Source organism: Microtus oregoni, unplaced genomic scaffold (assembly GCF_018167655.1).
Source record: "Microtus oregoni isolate MIOR12 unplaced genomic scaffold, Mior012 000062F_ref0000492, whole genome shotgun sequence".
NCBI classification, from domain to species: Eukaryota; Metazoa; Chordata; class Mammalia; order Rodentia; family Cricetidae; genus Microtus; species Microtus oregoni.
Genome location: NW_024543872.1, coordinates 10,003,833 through 10,026,675, shown reverse-complemented (window position 1 = coordinate 10,026,675; position 22,843 = coordinate 10,003,833). Strand labels below are relative to the sequence as shown.

Genomic DNA, 22,843 nt, shown 5'->3' with positions numbered 1-22,843 from the left:
TTGTTCCTTTTGTTCAGCCCAACTGAGCTGGAACACAAATAAAGACAGGTGCTGCCTGTTGGCTGATACAGGCTGGGAAGCGTGGCAGTGCCTGGGCAATGGGGAGTGCCCCCTGCCGTGGCACTGTAAACAACAAAACTCTACTCCTGGTAGCTGACTGGAGAGGTGAAACCTGGAAGGTCAGGGTGAGGGGCTGAAGTTAGGGAGAGCTGATTCTCAGGCTCACGCCTGTAATCCTAGCACATTGGAGGTGGAGGCTGGAAAATCAAGAGTTCGAAATCACCCGCATCTATATAACTTCATCCGCACCTATATAATGAGTTCAAGGTCAGCCTGAACTGACAAGATACCAAGCCTCAAGATAAAATTAAAAGCCGGGCGGTGGTGGCGCACGCCTTTAATCCCAGCACTCGGGAGGCAGAGGCAGGAGGATCTCTGTGAGTTCGAGGCCAGCCTGGTCTACAAGAGCTAGTTCCGGGACAGGCACCAAAAACTACAGAGAAACCCTGTCTCGAAAATCAAAAAAAAAAAAAAAAAAAAAATTAAAACAAAAGGAATGTTCTCTGGCTGGCCCAGGAAGTTCTTCAGGAAGCTTACCGCTCCTGTTTCTCCTTGTCTTGGTCTTGCTATAGGTCCTGTCTATTTCTATTATTTCCCCCATGGTCATTCATGGTTTAATGTTCCTGCAAAATGCTCTTCCCCACAGTAGGGTACACAGAAAGCAGAGAGGTAATCCCCACCACAGAAACCAATGGGAAAAAAACAAGCTAGACTCTCCCGAGGCTGGCCTGGAACTCTCAATTCTGCCTGTTCTACCTGACCCTCAGTAAAGGTCAAACACAGCCTCCTACTGGCCCTGCTCCTGAAAACCTTCTCTTTGAGCCCCCTTACACCACACCAAGAGTTGGCACGTTAAAATGCAGGCCAGGTTCTCTCTGCTTCCAGCTGCAGACAGCCTAATTTCTCACCATGGCAGGAAGGTTCCTGATGGTCGAACCAGCAGCTTCCTCTTCTCACGTACCCTCCCAATCCTGTACTGCGTATTTCTTGTTGTCTCAGACAGACCAGCAGCTTTGAGTCTTCCTCTCCTCACCTATTCCTTTTCCAAATTGACTTAATTAGGCTTGGTGAAGTATCCAAGGAAGCCCCCCCTCCGTGAGCTTCCCTATCATCCCCCAGGGGGTCGTGATCCTCCTCTAAGCTCTGAAAGCACTGGTCAGATCTGGTCTGCCTAACACAGCCTAGCTCACTCAGTCTTCCAGCCTCCTCCACCATGCAGTGTGTTTCTGAGACAGTCGGTGTCACCAGCACAATAAGTTGGGCCTTTAGTCAATGCTGAGTTAAGGCTCCTTAATTCCCTCTAATAGACCCTGAGCCCATGTGGAGCTACAGCATGAGGGCCCTTTCTCTCTAGGAGCAAGACCTCATCGGGACCTCCCTGATCAATGGGCAAAAGCGTACGCGTGCGTGCGTGTATGTGTGTGTGTTTCCTGGTTGCTTTTTTTGTTTTTGTTTTTTTCTGAAACAGTCTCAGTTGGACCAGAACTCAAGGTAGACCAGGCTGGCCTAGAACTTGCAATCTTCCTCCTTCCTCTGCCCCCGGGTGCTGGGGTTGCAGGGAAGTGTGTATCACCATGCCCAGGTGTTTGAGGTAGTCTCCAGTAGCTCAGGCTAGCCTTGAACTTTTGGTCTTCCTGCCTTTACCTCCCAAGTGATAGAATTAAGTGAGCACCATTACACTTGGTTTGTGCATCGCTAGGGATGGATCCCAGGACTTCCTGCATAATAGGTAAGCATTCTACCCACTGAGCCACACCCCCAGCCCATTTCCTTTTCTGGGTGTTTTACTGTGCGTGCATCTGCGCACCATGTGCATGCAGTGCCCATGGAAGCTGGAGAGGGTGTCAGATCCCTAGGACTGGAGTTATAGACAGTTGTGAGCTGCCGTGAAGAGCAGCCAGTCCTTAGGTGTTGACCATCTCTCCAGTCCCCTGGTCTTCTTCAAGGATTTTAGTTATTTTTGTTTTTCAATTATATGTGTGAGTGTGCAGGTGAGTGCAGGGACCCACAATGGTCTGGGCCTGAAGAGGCCATTAGACAGATGCCTCGGAACCGGAGTTACAGGCACTTGGGAGCCCACAGATGTGGAAACGGGGACAAAAGGGTCCTCTGCAAGGGCAGTCAACACTCTTAAGCTCCCAACCTTCTCTCCAGCCCCTAAATTGCATTTGTGGATGTGTGGTCTGAAGATAATTTGGGAAAACTGGTTCTCTCCTTCTACTATATAGGTCCCAGGAATTGAATTCAGGTTGTCAGGCTTGGCAACAAGTGCCTTTACCTGCTGAGCCATCTTGCTGGACCACACCCCAGCCCTCTTAAGAACAGTGCAGGGGGTGGGTGGTCTTATGCATGCTAGGCATCTACCTTATCCCTTTTATTTTGGTTTTTGAGAGTTGCTCTTGCTATCACTATGTAGTTCTGATTGGCCTGGAACTCACCAGGTTAGCCTTGAACAGAGATCCATCTGCCTCTGCCTCCTGAATACTGGGATTATATTCATGAGCCCCTCCTATCCAGCTCTGGGCCTTTAGAATCAGTAGCTAAAACAACAGAGAAGGGAGGGGCACAGTGATGAAGACGGAAAAGCTGGACTCTAGCTCCAAGCCCAAATGATCTACAGATTATCTCATAAGCATTTTCCTAAGGGTGCTCTGTTGAGTGTGAGCTCCGAGACATCACTTAGGACATTTAATTTAGAACTGATGTTCGCAGCAGTACAGGTGACGGAGGGCTACGGATCATGATTCCAGCTCTTCCCACCCCTGAACAATAAATGTCTAGAATTCCTGGAGCTGGGCAACCTATGTCTATCACATTATAAATCAGGACAGTGAATTGATCAACTAATCTGGAGCAGAAGCTAAGACTCGAAACCAGGCCTACAGAATTCCACTCCGGCATTATCTTAATCCAATTTTACAACTTCAGACCTAGCCCTGAGAAAACAGCAAGTCAAGGGCAGGGCAAGGGCACCGGGGAGCAGTACCAAGAAGAAGGAGTCTGAGGGTCCGCCCAGAGGACAAGTTCTGGGGAGGTCAAGCCAGGGGGCCACCCTTCTGAATTCAAGGCACCAAAGAAAACAGGTCTGGGTGCCAGACAGAAGTAACCTGAGAAAGGGAGTTGGTTTTGGCCAGGGGACCTTCCTAAGGCCATTATGGCTCTGTTTTAACTACCCTAGGCCACTGTGGAGGTCAGAGGACAGACCAAAGGAGTCAGCTCTCTTCCTTCACCAGGTGTGTTCTAGGGACCAAACTCAGGTCATCGGGCTTGGTGGCAAGTTCTTTGCCCTGAACCATCTTGCTGCCCTGATAAAGAAACTTATTACAGAACTGGGGGTTCAGTTCAGTGGTAGAACATGTGCTTAGTGTGCACATGTAGGGAACACTAGGTGCTGCCCCAAGCATCAAACCAAATATAACCAGTGTCAGGCTGTGCTTCAGGTCTGTGGTGAAGGTAAAGCTCCCTGCACAGGCAGAGGTCAGGGAAGCTCACCCCTTCCCCGAGGTCATTAGCCAAAGCCAGCAGCTGCACCGTGGGGACTGTTCAGAGAGCTACTCTCTCTGTGCCCAGAAGTGAATTCTCCAGTGTGCAACCTTCTACCTTGCTTGGCTACCTACTGAGTTCCAGGACAGTCTGGGCTACAATGGGAGACCCCATTTCAAAACAAACAAACCAACCCAAAGGTAAGCCTTTTGCACCTGCAATCCCAGCATTTAAGAGATGGCAATAGGAGGATCAAGAGTTCACAGCTCCAAGAGTCAAGTTTCAAGGCCACCCTGGGTTAACTGAAACCCCCTCTCAAGACAAACACCAGAAACCACCCCAGTCCATCCACTTATCACAGCGGCAGTCCCTTTCTGACATTTTCCAAAGCCCGGACGTGCAAAGGTCAACCTAGGAGGCCTTTTCTGATTATGGCCTTCACGGGAGCCCCTTTAAAATGCTCTCAGCCATTTGGTAATGTTTCAGTAAAGCTGTGGCAGCTGCAAATGTTCCTATTCTATCCAGGGTGGCCAGGCACTCCCAAGGGCAAAAGCTGAGCATGCCAAGACATCCGGTCAGGTGGCACCCACTCCATGGGGCTGCTGCTTTGCACTCAGCTTTATTGGTCTCCACGGCAAACTGCTCAGGAGATCACACCTCGTTCACCTCAGTGTCCACAGACCTTCGCAGGAGGCCCCTGCTCAGGGCCTGCAGGGTGATTACTTATTAAATGATGTACTGCCCAGCAGGAGGTGACCCTCTAGACACTCACAGGCTGTTCTTCCAGGACACACAGGAAGCAGTCTGTCACAACCTCTGGTTGTAAAGCAAAGGGAAGCCACATTTGTTAAAACTCCCAGAAACAGCAGCAACAACACAAATGGTCAATAAACATTTGAAAAGATAACTTAGCCTCACTTGTTTATTGGGAAATGACAATTAGAATCATAACAAGAGACCACTTTCCTACCCGTTCCCATTAGCAGAGCACGATGAGGAGCTAGCTGGGGTGTGAGTCAGAATCAGTGTGGCCCCTTTCCTAGCAATCTGACAGATTTTATAAAATACAAAATGCACACCACTCCTTCCACTCAGGATTCTCTTTCTAGGGTGTGGTGTTATGCAAACACAGAAGCAGGCTAAGCCTAGCATGCATGCAGATCCTGCTTTAATCCCCAGCACACACACTGATCTGGGCACACGACTATAATCCAGGCACCTAGGAAGTAAAGGCAGAAAGGGCTGAAGCTTAACTCATCTTCAACTACATACCAGGTCTGAGGCCAGCTTGAGCTACCCAAGACCTTCCTCACACATATCAGGGACCTTTTACTACCACAGCATGCCTGGACAGCAAAATACTGTGACACAATGGCCAGCAGGGAGTCTGGTTAAAAAAAAAAAGTCATAATGCCAGGTGGTGGTGGCACACGCCTTTAATCCCAGCACGTAGGAGGTAGAGGCAAGTGGATCTCTGTGAGTTCTAGGCCAGTCTGGTCTACAGAGCAAGTTCCAGGACAGGCTTCAAAGCTACAGAGAAATTATCTCGAAAAACCAAACAAACAAAACAAAAAAGAAAGAAAAAATATCATGGCAATTCACAGCGAAAATAGAATAGTAATCATGTGGCTAAACTGGCCACCTTATTGGAAGTGAAAACCCAAAGTGTAAAGTGAAACTACAGAATGATGCCACTCATAAACACAGACCTAGGAGGAGTGTTAGATTCTTAGACACACACACACAGAACAGCTGTGACACGCATCCACCAAACAGCATCAAAGACCTCTAAAAATATTTTGTTATCTATATGTGTGTGGTTTTTGGAGACAGCATCTTACACTGTAGCACAGCTAGACTGGAGTTCACTAGACAAGGCATTCTGACTGAACCTGTGGTCATCCCCCTGCCTCTGCCTCCTGAGTATCACTCTGATCTCAGTGTGTGCTATTATGCCCAGCTCTAAAGCATATTAAAAGAATTAAAATTGTGTGTGTGAGTCTTGTAAAATAAGAATGTGCTTGGGTAATACGTACTTTGTTGTTGATGATTTTTTTTATCAAGTCCTATCTTAGAAACTAATAAAAGTAGGTATCAGCAAGATGGCTAGGCTGGAACATCTGCCAGTTAAACCCAATGAGCCAAACCTGGGGCGTGTGGAAGGGTGGGAGAACAGATTCCACAAAGGTGTTCAACCTCTACATGTACTTCATATGTAAATTTATAATACATATAGCATACACAAGTACATATATAATAATTTGCCTGGTGAGGTGGTACCTACCTTTAATCTGAGCATTTAGGAGGCAGAAGCAGGAGGATCTCTGTGAGTTCAAGGCTAGCCTGGTCTACATAGAAAGACAGTGTCTCAAAATAACAACAGTAACTAAGCTCCTAAAAGAGCCTTAAAGGTTGTATGTTCTTTATTAATCATATAATTCTGTGTTTAGTATTCTGTCTTCATGCAGCCCATTTCAGGTAAGTCTGTGCATTGGGACAGCTTGGTGCTGAAGTCTGAAAAACCACAGGTGAAAACCACTACAGCCAGCATTTGCACAAAGCCTCCTAAGGCCTAGGAACAAAGCCCTCCCTCCCCTTCAGGAATGTGATGGTTTTACTCCTGGCTGGACAGCCTAGGGTGGGGGCAGGGTGCACCTAAGGGCAGGAGGGGCTAGGGAGACCACAGATTGTTACTATCACAATGCAATATTATCTGATAAGCCTGAGGATGCCTGAGCCAGAGCCCTACCTTCAAACTGGAATTCTGGGATATACCAGATACCCTAGCACCTGGAATATGGGAGGCCTGCCTTGAAGTGAGTTAGGATCGCCAGGGTGAAAATGTTAGTGAGTCCTAACATCCACCATGGAGGTCACAGGGTTGAAACAATGGGAAACAGCCAGAACCTGTATATGTGATGGGGCATTGAGGAGCTGCCATGCGCCCTGTAGCAGGGCTCAGTCATTTATTACAGCAGGGCCAGCAGACAGAAGACAGCAGCCTTCCGCTTTCTGGCAGGAAGTTCCATTCAGAGATGAAGGAAATGGCCGTTTTCCTCATCACCTATTTCAAGTTTATTTCATTTGTGCAATGTAAGTTATGTATTTATTTTTTAAAAGACAGGTCTCACTTGCTATGTAGACCAGGGCTAGCCTTTGAATTCAGAGATTCAGCAGCCTTGACCTCCTGAACGCTGGGAAGAAGGCACATGCCATCTTCGGGACTTTATCTTGGGCAGGTGAAAAGTATGATCTCCCCCAGTGGCTGAGATGTGACTGACAAAGGTGGAGAAAGGGGAAACAGGCTGCGAAAGGAACTTCTTATTTGTGTGCGCACTGAGACTGAAGCCAAGGCCCCTAGCTTGCTAGGCAAGTGCTCTCCCATTGGGCTACATCCCTAGGCCTAGGAAGGGGGCTTTTTGGGTAAAAAAAAGCCTCTGAGGTGGTGCAGATGCAGGTGGGAGCTAGCAGAGACTCCCAGCAGCGCAGGCCAGCCCTTCAGGCTTGGACCACTCATTTTCATTGCTGACAAATCCTGGGAACCTCGGAGATGAAGCAATGGCTTTCAGAATGCTTCCTGCCCTCCTCCCTGAAGTCCAGTTCATCCTCTGAAGTCCAAAGCTGCCTCCTGCTGATGAATCTCGGTCTGAGGCCTGTTCAGAGCCCTGTGCTTCCTTTTTGTTTTGTTTTGTTCTTTTAAGACAGGGTTTCTCTGCAGTTTTGGAGCCTGTCCTGGAACTCACTCATTCTGTAGGTCAGGTTGGCCTCGAACTCACAGAGATCCGCCTGTCTCTGCCTCCTGAGTGCTGGGATTGAAGGTGTGCGCCACCACTGCCTGGCTGGTCACTGAGCTCACGGGACTCAAACTGTCTGAGAAGTTTGAAAGCACGGATGACAATGACATCCCATCCATGTAGAAAATGTTTGCGGGTGGCAGTGCCTGGGAAGCAGGTGCAGTTGTGGCGGTAGAGGCATGAGGGTGTGGGTGTGATCAGGAGTGGGAGGGCAGGGAATTCAATCCATGAAAGCTTTTCTAGTGAATCTTATGCTAGGGAAATGAAAGTGGGTTCTGAGGTACACACGAGTGATCCTAGTACTTTGGAAGATCAGGAATTCAAGGTCAGCCTTAGCTACATAGCAAAAAGAAAAAACAAAAACCAAAAACAACCCCCACCCCAAACCAAGAAATGCAGGTAAGTGGTAGGTGGGTCAAGAAGGGGAGACCTGAGAATACCTGAGCAAAGGGGGACAAAATATACTGCGGAGAAATGCAGGAAGCGTAAACTTCAGGGGCATCAAGAAGGCCCAGGGAAGCAGTATCAGAAGAAAAGGTCAAAGGCTGAGGAGCTAAGGTTAGCCTTAGAAGGAGGTGGGGAGGGTGGAGAGCTAGCTCAGCAGTCATGAGCACTTGTTCTTTTTTTTTTTAGATTGACTGATTGATTGATTGATTGATTTATTATACAGTATCTGCCTGCATGTCAGAAGAGGGCACTATATCTCATCATAGATGGTTATGAGCCATCACGTGGTTGCTGGGAATTGAACTCAGGACCTCTGGAAGAGCAGTCAGTGCTCTTAACCTCTGAGCCATCTCTCCAGCCCGAGCACTTGTTCTTGAAGAAGGCCCAGGTCCAGTTCCCAACACCTACATGGTGCCTTACAACTCTTATAGCTATCCATAACTCCAGTTCCAGGGGATCCCACACTCTCCTCTGACCTCTGTGGGCACCAAGCACACATATGATACACAGACACATATGTAGGCAAAGCAGTCATACACATTAAATAAATCTTAAATATATATAAAATATATATAAAGAAAGTGGGCCCGATAGTTTCTGCTCTGTAGTTTGGAAAGCTACCTGTGTTTTACCAGCAGTTAGTCCTTCCTTGTCCCCTAGCTAGCAGGGTGTGGCATTTCGAGCTAAACTCTTTAAGATTGGGAAACCTAAACTTTAATTGCATTCTGGCCCCACTCCTCTCCTGTCCTGGAGGCTTGTGGCCAGTCAAGGATCAAGGCACGTGTAGTTACAACTCAAAAAGATCTGTAGACCTAGTCACACTACAAGTCACAGTTCATTTTATTGCGAGGAAGTATATTTTGTTCTGGGGTCTCCATACTGCAAGTCACAGGCACCTCCAATATTTCAAACTCAATCAATGTTCTCCACTTTTCTGTTATCGCTTAAAGACCAATGGCATCTGTGTTGGGTGGGGTGAGAAAGCAAATGCCCAGATCTAGCAGAGACTAGAAAAGCTTTTGATAACTGCTAATTGCTGAAGTAGGTGGCAGATACATGCATATACAGAGAGATACTGACATAGATATAGAGATATGTATGTGTTATAGATAGATATCTGGCATGTATTATATAACAGATTTCTCATTCCACTTTTATGCATATTAACAAATGTTCCTAATTTTTTAATTTTCTGAGACAGGATCTTTCTATGTAGCCCTGGCTGGCCTGGAACACCCTAGGTAGACAGAGCTGACCTTGAACTCAGAGAAACCCATTGTCCTTTGCCTCTTGAGTGCCGGGATTAAAGACATGCACCACCACACTTGGCCAGTGTTCCTAACTTTTTTTATTAGACTATTCTGTTTCAAGACAAGTTGTTTTTTTGGTGGAGTATTAGTTTGGGATGTTTCACATTTGTTTATGCTGAGGAACATCTGTTTAACGATACAAAGTTGTGTTGCATTCTTTTATGCTGCATTTGTTTAACTCTGTGAAGCTGTGTTATTCTGCCTGTCTAAAACACCTGATTGGTCTAATGAAGAGCTGGATAGCCAACAGCTAGGCAGGAGAAAGGATAGGTGGAACTGTCAGGCAGAGAGAATAAATAGGAGGAGAAATCTGGGGAGAGAGGATCGAGGAGCAAGAGAAGGAGAGGAGGACTCCAGGAGCCAGTCACCCAGCTACACCGCAAGCCACTGAGTAAGAAGAAAGGCCGGGCGATGGTGGCGCACACCTTTAATCCACTCAGGAGGCAGAGGCAGGCGGATCTCTGTGAGTTCGAGACCAGCCTGGTCTACAAGAGCGAGTTCCAGGACAGGCTCCAAAGCCACAGAGAAACCTTGTCTCGAAAAACCAAAAAAAAAAAACACAGAGAAACCCTGTCTCGAAAAACCAAAAAAAAAAAAAAAAAAAGAGAGAGAGAGAGAGAAGTAAAGAAAGGTATATAGGATAAAGATAAACGCCCAGAGGCAAAAGGCAGACATTATAAATTAAGAAGTCAGCAAAAAACAAGCCAAGCTAAAACCAGGCATTTATAATTAAGAATAAGCCTCTGTTTATGATTTATTTGGGAGCTGGGTGGTGCTCTCCCCAAAAGAACAAAGAGTAAAAAGCCAAAAGAGTAAAATACCAAGAACTACAAAGGTTTCACTGCGTTAACAGTCCTGGCTGCCACTGTGGAGCTCACTCTGTAGCCCAGGCTGGCCTCAAACTTACAGAGATCCACCTGCCTCTGTCCCCCGAGTTTCAGGCATGCGCTGCCCCCACCTGGCTCCTTACTTATTATTTTTGTTTTTTGGGTGACTGGGGCTTGCTGGGTGTGTATGTGTAGGTGGGGCAGAGCTTGAACTATGTGGTGATATACAGACCAGGCTGGCTTCAAACGTGTATCTTCCTTCTTCAATCTCTCAAATACTGAGATTACAGGTGGGTTCTGAGTTTAAATTTCAAAACTGTTACCTCTGTTTATTTGGTGTGTGTGTGTACACCTGTGTGGAGGATGGAGTTGGTTCTTCTCTGTGGGAGTTCTGGAGACTAAACTCAAGTTGTCAGCCTCAGTCACGAGTTCCCTTACTGACTGGGGCCAACTTGACCACACAAATCTTAAAATTTTAGCAGTAACTTAAAATTGTTAAAAATGGATCTTCATTTCCTAGGAGTAGGAAAACCCCTTCTAACTGTGCCTCGGGCTGACCTCCACGTGCTGATTGACAGAGGAGACCCCAAGTCACCACCTCAGCACCTCTGACTGGGGGCTCAGGAACAGAAGCACCGCACACACAGCCCGAGGGCCAAGGTCCCAGGAGAAGAGAGACAACAGTCACTTCCTGACAGTGCACCCCAAGCTCGGTGCTCAGGGCTATAGGTGCCCCTCTCAGACCTTGGCCAGGCTGCCCTTTCTCCACTCCTTCAGAAGGATGACTTCTGCCTTCCTGGATCCCAAAGGAACTAGAAACAAAGCAGCCAGAACCAACTACATCCCCTCCCCCTTGTTTGGAACTTTCTCTAGGGCCCCCAGCACACATGGTCAGATAGCCTGAGGTCAAGACCCTGTTTCCTCTCCCTCCTCCTCTCCCTCCCGTGGGAGTGGCCCCCACAACCCACCCTTCCCACAGCTGATCTTCAAGGATTGATGGCTGCTTAGGTCTTTATCTGCCTTCTCACCTCCTTCCCTTTGCAGTCCTGGGCTGCTTCCAGCTTCCTCCTAGATCCCACAGAGGGTTCTTGGGAAAAACACCAGCTCCCTCAGGCTTGACCAGTGTGAGGCATGCCCCCACTGTCTAGGGAAACCAGCTCTCCGAGACACACTTTCTCTCCTGGTCTCCTGTAGCCCCTCTCAGGCCCACAGCTGCAGCTCTGTTCTCATTGGCCCACAACCTTGGTAATTTCTGCACACCGAATGCTAAGACGCTGTGCCTCTGCCATCTACTGAGCAGACTCCACAGACTTTGCCTTGCTTTCACCTTGGAATCTGCAGCCCAAAGTCCAGCTTCCAGCTCCTTGGCACGGAACTCTGAAGTTTTTTGTTTGTTTGTTTGTTTGGTTTTTCGAGACAGGATTTCTCTGGGTAACAGTCCTAGCTGTCCTGGAACTTGCTCTGTAGACCAAGCTGGCTTTGAACTCACTGAGATCTGCCGGTCTCTGCTTTCCAAGTGCTGGGATTAAAGGTGTGCACCACCACCGCCCAGTTCAACTCTGAACTCTTGATCCCAACAACTAGTCCTACCAGAGCAAAAGGCACAGTCGTCACCTTGTGCCCAGGCCAGACCTGACAGTGTCCTTGTCATTGCTGTAGCAGCTCTCTGGCCTGTCCGCCGACATGCCCTGGATCCCACTGTCCTGTCTCCCCTGCTGCCACCTGCACCCGAGTCTTTTCTCTCCTTGAACACTGTCCACATCTAGACAGTCTGAGCAGGAAATGCCACCGAGGCCTCACTGAGCCTTCAATCCGTTTTGTTCTTCTCACACATCAGAGCATCAACTCCACATGGGCAGCAGCACCATAGGCATGCGCCACCTCCCCCACAGCTAGCACCCCAAAAGGACTATGAGAGGACAAATGAACCACCTAGCCTAGCAGTAGGAGTCTGGGAATTCTCGGAGTTAACCCTAGCGGAAAGTCTCAGCCATAGCCTGACAAGAGTTCCAGAGGGCAACTAGAACTGAATTCCGATTTGCGGCTCTCACACCTGGCACCGAGGATAGAAGGCATCTCACCTCCCTTTTCCATCGTGCCAGCCACTCGTCCCGTTTCCGTTTGCTGATGTAGTAGGGGTCCCCTGCCTGGAAGGTGAGTCTTGGCATGGGTCGCTGACGGAGGCTGGACTCCCAGCCCAAACCACCCCGCAGTCGGCCCCGGGAGCCCTAGGACAGAAGATAAACAGGCATTATAAGGTGGGCACAGACACCCCTGAGGGTTTGCCCCTCGTGGAGGGGAAACTGAGACGGGTCACTCATCCCAAACAGAGGGGTTGTTGACCCCAGAGTACTGAGGAGGGACTCGAAGTTGGTAGGGACACAAGAACAAGACAGTGGGGGAAGTGCTTGATCTCCGGAGGGGGATGAGCTGGCTGCCTGGCTAGGGGACTTCCAACCTCCACCCCCACTTCCTCTCCTTCTCACAAAAGGACACCAAAGAAGGGGCAGGGGGCAGGGACCCACCCTCGGGCCCCCCTCACACACACTCGCCACAGTCCGTCAGAGAGGTGGCTTTCTTCTAGAAACAGGATCCAGAGCCCCTGGGGGTGAGGAAAACACTTGCCTCCGTTTTCATGGATTCGATGTTGGTCTGCTTCTGTTCTTTGCCTGTGGAAAGGGAAGGACAAGGGGACTGTCACAGGGGTGGCTTGGAGGAGCCTGGGGGCCTCCCAGCATTTGTCCATTCCTGTGTCAGCCATGCTGGCTCCAAGGACACAGAACAATGTCTGATCCAGGTCCCAGACCCAAGAACATAGGAGTAAGAGAAAAGCCAGGGGCATGGTTTCTGGCCCATGAACCCTGCTCTCAAGCACACAGAACGAGTTTCGAAGCAGCCACCATCCGCTGCTGGCCTCCAGTCCCCCTTCAAAGCGAGGAGCAGGCGGGTGAAGAGGCAGAGGAGGGTTTGAGATGAAGAAGCCAGGCTGTTCACTTCTTTGTGTGAGGTAGGAAAAGGTGCCCAGACGTGGCCAATGGGCCAGCTGGACTGGACCCCGGTGGTGCAGCCCTATCTTTCGTAAGATAAACTGTAAACAGTTCCAAATAGTATTAACATGTAAACTGTCCTCCGCTCTTGGCCCACTCTCAGATCAAGAGCAGTCTGGATTGGAACTGCCTCAGTGTGACCCCCTAATCTCTGCTGTTTCCTTGCCAGTGTTCTAAAGGTTGGAGTGAGCACTGGTGTGGAGCAGGGTTTGGCATACAGTAGGAGCTCAATATGTGTCATGTCAGCATGTCCCCGCCCCAAGGAACTCCTTCTTCCCTGTAGCACACATTTCTCTGTTCTTCTGGCTTTTCTCAAAGTTCTGGCCTGGGCACTGATTCCAGTTCCAAGGAGGGACATCTGGGCTGGGAGCAGCAGTCCCCACAGCGCCATCTTTAGGAAGGACTCTGGGCCCGACATGAGGGCTGCTACATCTTTCCGCTTCTGCCTGCCCGCCCCGCTCCTCTCCCAGCCAGCCCCCTCTGCAGCCAGCTGTACGGTTTTTCCCAGCAAATGGGGTGAATTCTGCTGCCTTTCACTTAGGTGCCTGAACTTTTTTTTTTTCCTGAGGCTGAGAAAATACAGGGCTTAGGCCCAGAGCAGGAAGGTCACTAAGGTTGGCTCATGTAGCGTGGTGTGTAAGGGGAGGGGATACGGAGACAAAGAGCCCCAAACGGAAAAAACAGCCCCTCCTGCATCGCCTAGCACAGGAGCGGAAACCACCCGCAGCAGCATTTACGGCTCTGAATTTTTAGCCTGGACGTTTCCCTCTTGTTACCAGACATGACCTGGGGTTCCTCTCTGCACCTGCCCTGAACACCCCACCCCGGCAGCCACGTGTGCCTGGCTTCCATCTACGGTGGTGGGAGGGAGGCAGGGAGGGCAGAGCCCCTGCGGGACACCCCTTGGGTGTGGACCCCGTGGGAGGTAGGTGTGGCGCTAGGCCTCGTGGAAGCGCTGAGTGGGAGGAGCGTGGTGGCTGTCACCCACGTGTGACAGGGTACGTGGTTGTCCTTTTAAGTCACGTCTCACCCGTCACGACTCCGTCTCTTCCTCCACGGTCTCTCTCCCACCGCCCATTTTCCACAGTGCTCGCCCTCAGGCCTGCCCTGGGCCTCCCACCTCTGGGGCCAACCCCTCCTTCAGACCTCGCTGCTCGGCCCAGGACCCAAGCTGCCAGGAGGGGGCGCCTGCTCTGGATCGCATTCCACACTCCTGCTGAGGCTGCAACAGCTGCAGCAGCCACGCAACAAGCAGCTGAGGGTGGTGAGTGAGGTCCCCAAGCTGACCCACGCTGTTGTACTATCTACTGACCCTAAGAGTTTTCTGAATACCCACCACCACCACCAAACTCAGTGGCTTTTGGTTACGTTTACCAGGAGTGATTTGTTTATTAGAATACAAGAAAATCAGAGCTGAAACGATGGATTTGAGTTTTCTGAATGTTTCACACGAGGAAACTGAGGCCCGGTGAGCAGATCTATAATCTGATTTCAGGGCTCCTGACTCCCAGGTGCGCTATCACCGTTATTCTTTGTTTCCTTTGCCAGGCTTCCAGCCCACAAGGTCTTCCGTATGGAGACTTCCTGAAACAGTTTCTAAATGGCTTCTTTCTGGAATTTTCTCCCCGACAGACTGCGCATGCCCACGTGAGAGAGCGTCCTCTCAGTCACACGCAGGCGCAGGGGCGCACTCTCTTCCTCTCTCCAGCCCAGCCGGCAGATTGGCTGTCATAGAATGCTGGGCGGTCCCACTCTCTGAGGGCTCCCTCTGTCTGCTCCTGGCACAGACCCAGATTCCCAGAGCCAGGTGGCTGCGTGCCTTCCAGAGTGGCCCTGGAGGAGAAGAACATGGCCCCAAGAAACCCCAGGTCCTGGGGACAGGGGAGGTCAGGAGCTTCAAGTACTACCCAGCAAGGACCACCAAATTCTCTTTACAATGAAACAATATCCCGGTGAAAGGGCAGATGCCAGACTTAATATAAGCACAGTTACTAGCCCATATTTCTCTCCATGCTCAGTCTCAGCAGAGCGACCTTATGCTGACCCTCACCCACTCCTCTGTGACAGGCTTCCTGTATCCAATGCTCAGTAGCTGAGGATGACCTTGAACTTCTGATCCTTTTGCTTCCAAGTACCAAGTTCTGAGACTACAAGCACATGCTTGTACACCTGGCTTCCCTACTTTCTTCCCCATAAGAAAAGCAGAGACGATAAAGTCTTCCTCACATGGCACAGGCTGACATCAGACAGCGTGAGGATGTCGAAGGTGGAGCTACAGTCTGTATCCTGGCTTCCCAGGTACTATAGACACAGCTAGCCTGTGGACCACCCAGCAGTTGAGGGCAGAGCACACTGTGCAGTATAGGCAGGCACCATGGCTTTCCAGGAAGGATAGAAGGAAATCTCTGTTGCCAGATGTTTGATTACACTGTGTAAAGATAGTTACTATGACTGGTTTAGTAAAAAGCTAAATGGTCAATAGCTAGACAAGAGGTATAGCAGGGACTTCTGGACAGAGAGAGCTCTGGTAAGAAGAAAGGCGGAGTCGCGAGCCAGGCACAGAGGGAGCAAGACATGCAGGAGGAGAGGTAAAAGCCACGAGCCAGCACACAGACGAACAGAAATGGGTTCGCTTAAGTTATAAGAGCCAGTTGGAAACAAGCCTAAGCTAAAGGCTGAGCTTTCATAATTAATAAGTCTCCATGTCATTTTTTTGTGAGTTGGTGGCCCAAAGAAAAATCCACCTACAACTCTCTGAAGAGTCTTGGAAGGAGGGGAACTATGTCTGAGTCTCTTCATTCCTCATCTGAGGTCTTCAGCTGGGCACACACTATCAGCTGACTGCTGGGGCAGAGACCAGAGTCTCTAGGAGGCCACTGCACACCTCTCTTGGAATTCTAGAGTCAGGAGTGAGTGCCCCAAGTCAAATGGAAGTTGAGACCTTGGATGTCTGTGCCTACCATGATTGGACTTGCCTGTAACTTCCCAATCCAGCCTATCAACCCTTTGACGTTTCTTTACCTCTTAGACGGAGGCATTTGCTACCTCCCTCCATCTCTGCGGTCATCTCCTTCCATCTCTGTGGATTCATTTTGCTTATCAGAGCTGACTACTTCCTCCCCATGCCTGCAGCAGCCCCCTAACTTCTTACCCCACTTCCCAGACCTTTCAAACTGCTGGGGAGTCTACAAGGAAAGTCATCTTTTCCAAGCAGCCTGTCAGGTCCAGCCCTAAGAAGACAGCTAGGAAAACCTGGCTTGGCCACTTGCCACCCACTCCCTGCCACATCCTTCCCCCTGGCTCTCTCCCATCCAGTCTGGTGGCTTCTGTTCGGCTTCTATGCCCTGCTCTCTCCACCTTGGAACCAGTCTGTTCTCAATGTCTTCTCTCCCCAGCCCTCCTGTGATGGGCTCCAGCACACCCAATTATGAGAGAATAGCTCAGGTCCTGATGTCCTAGCTCTTCACGGTACTGTTCTTACTCGAGGAGCACTGTCTGCACACAACCACACATGTGATTTGTTATCATATTGATTTTTTTAATATTTATTTATTTATTTTGTATACAATATTCTGTCTATGTGTATGCCTGCAGGCCAGAAGAGGGCACCAGACCTCATTACAGATGGTTGTGAGCCACCATGTGGTTGCTGGGAATTGAACTCAGGACCTTTGGAAGAGCAGGCAATGCTCTTAGCCTCTGAGCCATCTCTCCAGCCCCATCATATTGCTTTTGAGAGAGGAAGCTGGACTAAAAGTTGTTGTCCAAGAGGATAACCTTGAACTCCTGACTTTCAGTCCTTTTCCCAAATCCTGAGATTTGGACACTATGCCAGTTACCGCAGTGTTGAGGGTTAAACCCAGGCTACATGTCTAGCCCTAATGGCACATCTGAAAGGGCAGAGTCTTCAACCAACTGTGAAGTCCTTGAGGAAAAGAGCCAGGTTTCTGTTCAGGATGGCTTCCCCAGGCTGGCACAGGACCTGGCACACACCAAACATGTTTAATGAACACTTGCTGCCTGACTGAGTGCCTAAGAACTGGAATGCAGACAGGAAAACCCTTAAACAAACCCTCAAGGTCAAAGAGCAGCCTTGGAGCTCTGGCTCCATCCTGCCTGGCGGAAGGGACTGCCCTGGCCCTGGCTCTGGGCACCTGCCTTGTGTGATCCCAGCACTCCGGAGGTGAGTCACAGGAGCAGGCGTCTGGCTAGGAAGGGCGCTGAGCTCTCTGGCATGCCTGCCACTGTGAACTGCAAGGAGGTATCTCTCCTCAAGCTCTCCCAACACTCCTCTGAGGCCTGGAGAGCTGAGAGCCACACAGGACAGCACAGCAGAACAGAGCAGAAGAGCAGGAGAAAACGTTTACTGATCCTGGGTTGGAGGGTTAGATCAGTTGGTACACTGCTTGCCCAGCATACATAAAGTCCAATGCTCTGGGCCCAATCCCCAGAACTACATAAAGACAGGTATGGGCAGCCAAGATGGCTCAGCAGATAAAGGTGCCTGTGGCCAAATCTAACAGTGAGTTTGATCTCCATCCCAAGGGCTTACATGCTGGAAGGAGAGAACAGAATCAAGTTGCCCTCTGACCTTGATATGTATGTCATGGCATGCTCAAGTACCACACCCATACACACAAATAATAAAATAGGCATGGGGTACATGGTTGTGTGATTGCGGAACTCAGGAGATGGAGGGAGAAGGATCAAAAAGTTCAAAATTAGGGCCAGGCAGTGGTGGCTCATGCCTTTAACCCCAGTACTCAGGAAGCAGAAGAAGGCAACATTTGAGTTTGAGGCCAGCCAGGGCTACATAGTGAGACCTTCTTTGTAAAAAAAAAAAAAAAAATTCTGCGGCCAGAGGCAGGTTTGGAGGCATGAACAAGTCACTTCCTAAGCTGTACTTTCATCTGGGACTGGGGGGTGGGGGTGGGGGCGGCGCTAAGAACACCTGAACAGAATCACTTGGAAGAGTAAACAGAAGAACAAATGCAGAGTGCCTCAGAGCACACTCTGCACACGGTGGAACATCACAAATATTTGCTGAATAATGAATGAAAGATATTTCAAAATAAGTTTGGAAATCTCTTTTCTGGAAATATTCCCTCTTCTGCATAAATATTAGGTTTGGATTCATGCAAAAATAAGTTATGCCAATTAATCAATTTACTCATTCCATCATACACACTTGGAAGGAAGACTTTTTGAAATTAAAATGCACATATGCAAAACAACCTGGCAGGGCCCAGGAGGATCAGATGTGATAATGGAGGAGGAGGTGCCGTGTAAACTGTGAAGCCCGGTACAAATGCTAGCTGTCCTCATTACTCACTTGTTTACAGCTTGCTTGGCCCTGAAATCTCTGGCTTAACCTAAAAGTGAAAAGTGGGCAACTTTCCAAAATTCGGAGCTAGGCCACAAAGTCCCCAGATGGAGAGGTCTGAGCAGGGCAGTGTGCAACCGGCCTCCTTCAGCCCTCCCCTTAGTGTCCACTGTCACAATCTACATGGTGAAAGTTTACCATGGAGTCAGCCAAACTACAGTGTGCCAGCAGAATCTCTGCACCGGGACAGGTGAGCATGGCATGTGTCCTCGTGAGCCCAGGCAGGTCATGTATAAGAATAAGCAGGCCAGCTGGCAGTGGAGGGAAACTGAGGCACACAACCAGCATAGAAAGAAGGGGGGCACTTATTACTCCAGTTTAGCATCCCTTGGCATTATGCAAACCCCCTGTAGCCTGTTGCCAAAGCCAGCTTTTTTCCTTCCCCACAAAGAGCCAAAACTCCAGATTTTCATGTGGAATTTCTTGATTTTTTTTCAAAATACTGGCAACTAATGTTTTTAACTGTTTAGCACACTAGGTGGGCCAAGGAAACATGTATACAGGCTGTTTTCATCCAGTAGCTTCTAGACCATGGCCTTGGCAAAGAGATGGTCAGCTCCCACCTTTGCCTAGCCTCCTGAAACCTGCCAGAGACCCAAGTCTGTGACTCTTAGGGGCTCAGAGGGCCCAGAAGAGGTTTCCTTCGGGCTGGGACTCACCCTCTTCTGCAGAGGCTCCACGACCCTCCTTGGTTGTGCAGCAGCCGTTCTCCACGGCCCGGGAGGATTCTGGTGGGGTCTCAGTTCCCTCTCCTTCAGCTGGGGCCCCACCCTTCTGCCCTGCAGCTGGGCTCCCCTCCTCAGGCTGGGGCTCACTCCGCTTTTCCAAGTCTCCATTGGGTAACAGATCTGAGGAGCCAGAGTCCTGGGCTGTGGGCTGAGACTTGCTGGTCACTGCAGGGTCCTTGGGTGTGTCACTGCTCTCCACCTGGAAAGGGTGAAAACAGAGCAATGTCAGGATCAGACCCGAATCGCAGACCCCCTGAGTTTCTAGTGAAAGTCGTGTGCCCTATGGGTGTATGTGTGTCTTCACACAAGCAGATGCAGGCACAGGTTTGCTGTCAACATTAGAGGCTTAAGGGGACTGTGGATGTCAGGCAGGTAGACCTGGTCCTACCACCCCAGGGATACCCCACTGCACCCCAACTCACCAAGACTCCTCTGGCTTCCCACTTCTAAACCAATGATCCTGCAGCTGGGGGTGTAGCCCATTTGACAGAGTTCTTGTGTAGCGTGCATGAAGTCCTGGGTTCAGAGCCCAGTACTGTGTAAGCCAGACACGGTGATACACACCTATAATCCAGCACTCAGCAGGTAATGGCAGGGGGATCAGGAGTTTACGGTCATCCTCAGCTACAGACTGAGTTTGAGAGCAGCCAGGGCTACATGAGATTCCGCCTTAAAACTAAAAGCTGGCAAGATGGCTCCATAGGTAAAGGTGCTTGCTATGCCAGCCTGGTTACCTGAGTTCAGTTCCCTTTGTAGAGAGAACCCACTCTGGAAAGCTGTCCTTTGCCTTCCACAAACACTCTGTGTGTGCTCCTACACAGATGAACATAATAAATCAGAACATAATAAGAACAAAAAACAAAACAAAAATTTTCCTTGTGCTCCATCAATGAAACTGGACTCTTCCTCAGGAAATTCCAATGCCACCAGATCAATCCCAGAGGCACCGAGGCTGGCCTGACTACAGCTCTCATAGGCTTCCTCCTATGTTCTCATGGGGGTAGGGGGTAGGGGTGTCAAAGACGTACTAAGAAGCATTCTCTGGATCTGAACTAGCCTCATATCTCTGTCCCCAAATCAGGCCCCCATAGGTACTCTGACCCAGGCTCACCAAGGCCCCAAGCAGTCTCCAGCTTGAGCAGCAACTGCCCTGGGTATAGAGCCTGCCATGCCTGTCTGGAAAGACAACAGACTGCTTTATCCCCTGGGGCCTGAGGTCAGAGTCTGCAAAGGCTCTAACCGGTAGAAATCAAATCAGGATTCATTCAGGTTGTCCTCACATGTCCTCGTGTGTGTGTGTGTGTGTGTGTGTGTGTGTGTGTGTGTGTGTGTGTGTCTGCTTTCTTTCAGTAACTCTCAGCTTCCCTGGGAAGCAAAGAAGGAACCTGATGCTCCTGGAGAATTTAGTCATTTGCTCAGTGTTGTCTGCTTTCAAAGACAAGGTGTGCCAGGGAGTTTGCGCGCTCTCTCTCTTTCGTGTGTGCGCACATGTGTGCGCGTGTTCAAGTGTGCTCTGTTTTTGCTCATCTTGTGGCAAGTGGTCAGAACATCTTTTTTGTTGTTGTTTTGTTTTTTTGAGACAGGGTTTCTCTGTAGCTTTGGAGTCTGTCCTGGAACTAGCTCTTATAAACCAGGCTGGCCTCAAATTCAGAGATCCACCTGCCTCTGCCTCCCAAGTGCTGGGATTAAAGGTGTGTGCCACCAGTGTCCATCTTGGCAGACTGGGGTGTGTGGCTCAGGGTCCCTGCCTTAGGTAGACACTCTGCTACCTTCAGAGGCACTAAGATGTGCTTAGCAACCCTGCTGTTAGAAAATGCTCAGGGGCAGGAAGTGCAGACCAGGGGCAGAACTGGCTCAGCAAGCCCCAGGCGAGATATGAGCCAAGCATGGTGGCACATGCCAGGAATCCTAGCATCTAGAAGGTAGACACAAAAGGATCAGGAGTTCAAGGTCACCCTTAGCTATGTAGTGAGTTTGAAGCCAACCTGGCTGTCTCAAAAACCCAAATCAAAAAAAAAAAAAGGCCCCCTCCCTCCTATCAGGGAAGGCGATTACACTTAATCAACAGATACCGTGGTGATATTTTGTTTGTGATCTAACAAATAAAGCTTGCCTGAAGATCAAAGGGCAGAGCTAGTCACTACTTAACCATAGAGGTCAAGTAGTGGTGGCACACACTTTAATCCCAGCACTTGGGAGGTGAAAACAGGAGGGTCAGAAATTCAAGGCCACATTAGACTACTTGAGATTTAATCTGTCTAAAACAGTCTAAAAGACAAACAGAGCTCACACGTTTGGCCTAGGATCTCACGCCCGTGCATATGGCTCTGCCTCCTGCTTGGCGGATGCTCCATGACTCTCACCAGCCATCGGTACTGGGGCTGTTCTGCTTCCTACTGGAGTGAGCTCTATTACTTCCAGTTCTCTATAGCCACGCAGATCTACAGGGCAGTCCCAGGAGGACTGGCTGGGCTACGTGTAGAGGAAAATGACAAACTCCCTTCAAAAAAGCTACAGCACCAGCACATAGCCTGAGAGGCACAGACTGCCAGCCTTTACCTCACAGCCTCCATTTCAGGACTAGGATGGGAACTGTGAGTCCACGGCTATCTGATGAGGAGCCCTGAGAGGTGGCAAACAGGACCAAACAAGGCCTTGGGAAAGAACAGCAAACCCAGCGTCCCCCAAGTGTGCCACCTCCTGAGGAGCCCAGCAGCTGGCCTTGTTGCTTTCCCAGTCTACCAGTCTACGCCGTGGGCTCTTCATCGGGGAAAGAGAAAGTGGCGAGGAGCTGCGTGCCTCAACAGCTGGGCAGCTACATGAGGAAAAGAGGAGGGAGCAAACGTGATCACCCACTTGCTTTAGCCACCATGCCATGTGTCCAACTGCACCCTGACCTAACTCGTGTCGGTCTGTCCTCTGCAAGGCTGAGTCACACATGACAGAAGGACATGCCTCACTGCTCTGGTAGACACTTTCTAGGAACCAGAGGTGCCAAGTCCCACAAGGCTAACATGCTCTACAGGGACATAGGCACCGGTCACACTTGGACAGAGCCAATCTCTCATGGTTGCTCTCTCTCTTAGCCACTAGCTGCTCCGTGGAGCTGCATGAGATCACCCCATAGAGGCTTACTTCCTGCCTGGGCACCACGTGGCCTCCTCACCCAAGGACTCACTTCCTGTTGCTGTGAGCTCCACAGTCCAGGAATCCAGGATTGCTAGCTCTGGGACCCAGCCTAGCCCAGGGGTTCTCTGCCTGGCCACCCAGTCTTTCACACTGCATAGGCGCTTCTCTACCAGCCCTGCCATGAGCCCCCCCCCCCAACGCCCCATGCAGTAGCCTCAGGTACACCCAGAAGGGGGAGCCAGTACACGGGGGAATAAAGAGATGGGAACCTACCACACAGTTGTAAGCCTAGGACTAGCTTGGGGGCTGAAGCACCTACCCCTTCCCATTGATCCATACCCCTCCCACCCACTTTTGGGGCTGTGGATTAAACCCAGAGCCTTCCTTGCAGGTACTAGGTGAATGCTGCCAATGACCTGTATCTCCAGCCTCACTACCACCCCCAAGCTCTCTTCCTAACCACCCTAACCACCATACCTCTAAGGTATGACTCTTTGGTTCCTATTTTGTTTTGTTTTTGGAGATTGCTCTCACCTAGTCCAGGTTAGTTTTGAACTCCTGTCTTCACCTCCCCGTCACCCACCCTACTGAGTGCTGGGATTACAAGTGTGCACTACCATGTTCAGTTTTTGTTT

The 22,843-nt window shown here is 49.9% G+C and overlaps 1 protein-coding gene across 6 annotated transcripts in view; it reads right to left on the bottom strand.

Moving 5' to 3' along the window:
• The window catches only part of LOC121439584 (DNA (cytosine-5)-methyltransferase 3A), a 136,259-nt gene that overhangs the window by 29,298 nt on the left and 84,118 nt on the right, over positions 1-22,843 (bottom strand). For all 6 annotated transcript variants that reach the window (XM_041640099.1, XM_041640097.1, XM_041640096.1 and 3 more), the window contains exons 4-6: positions 19,011-19,278; positions 12,547-12,590; positions 12,003-12,149 (exon numbers count right to left, since the gene is read on the bottom strand). In XM_041640099.1, the coding sequence (XP_041496033.1) occupies positions 12,003-12,149; positions 12,547-12,590; positions 19,011-19,278 (459 nt within the window). The remainder of the gene's footprint in view (positions 1-12,002; positions 12,150-12,546; positions 12,591-19,010; positions 19,279-22,843) is intronic.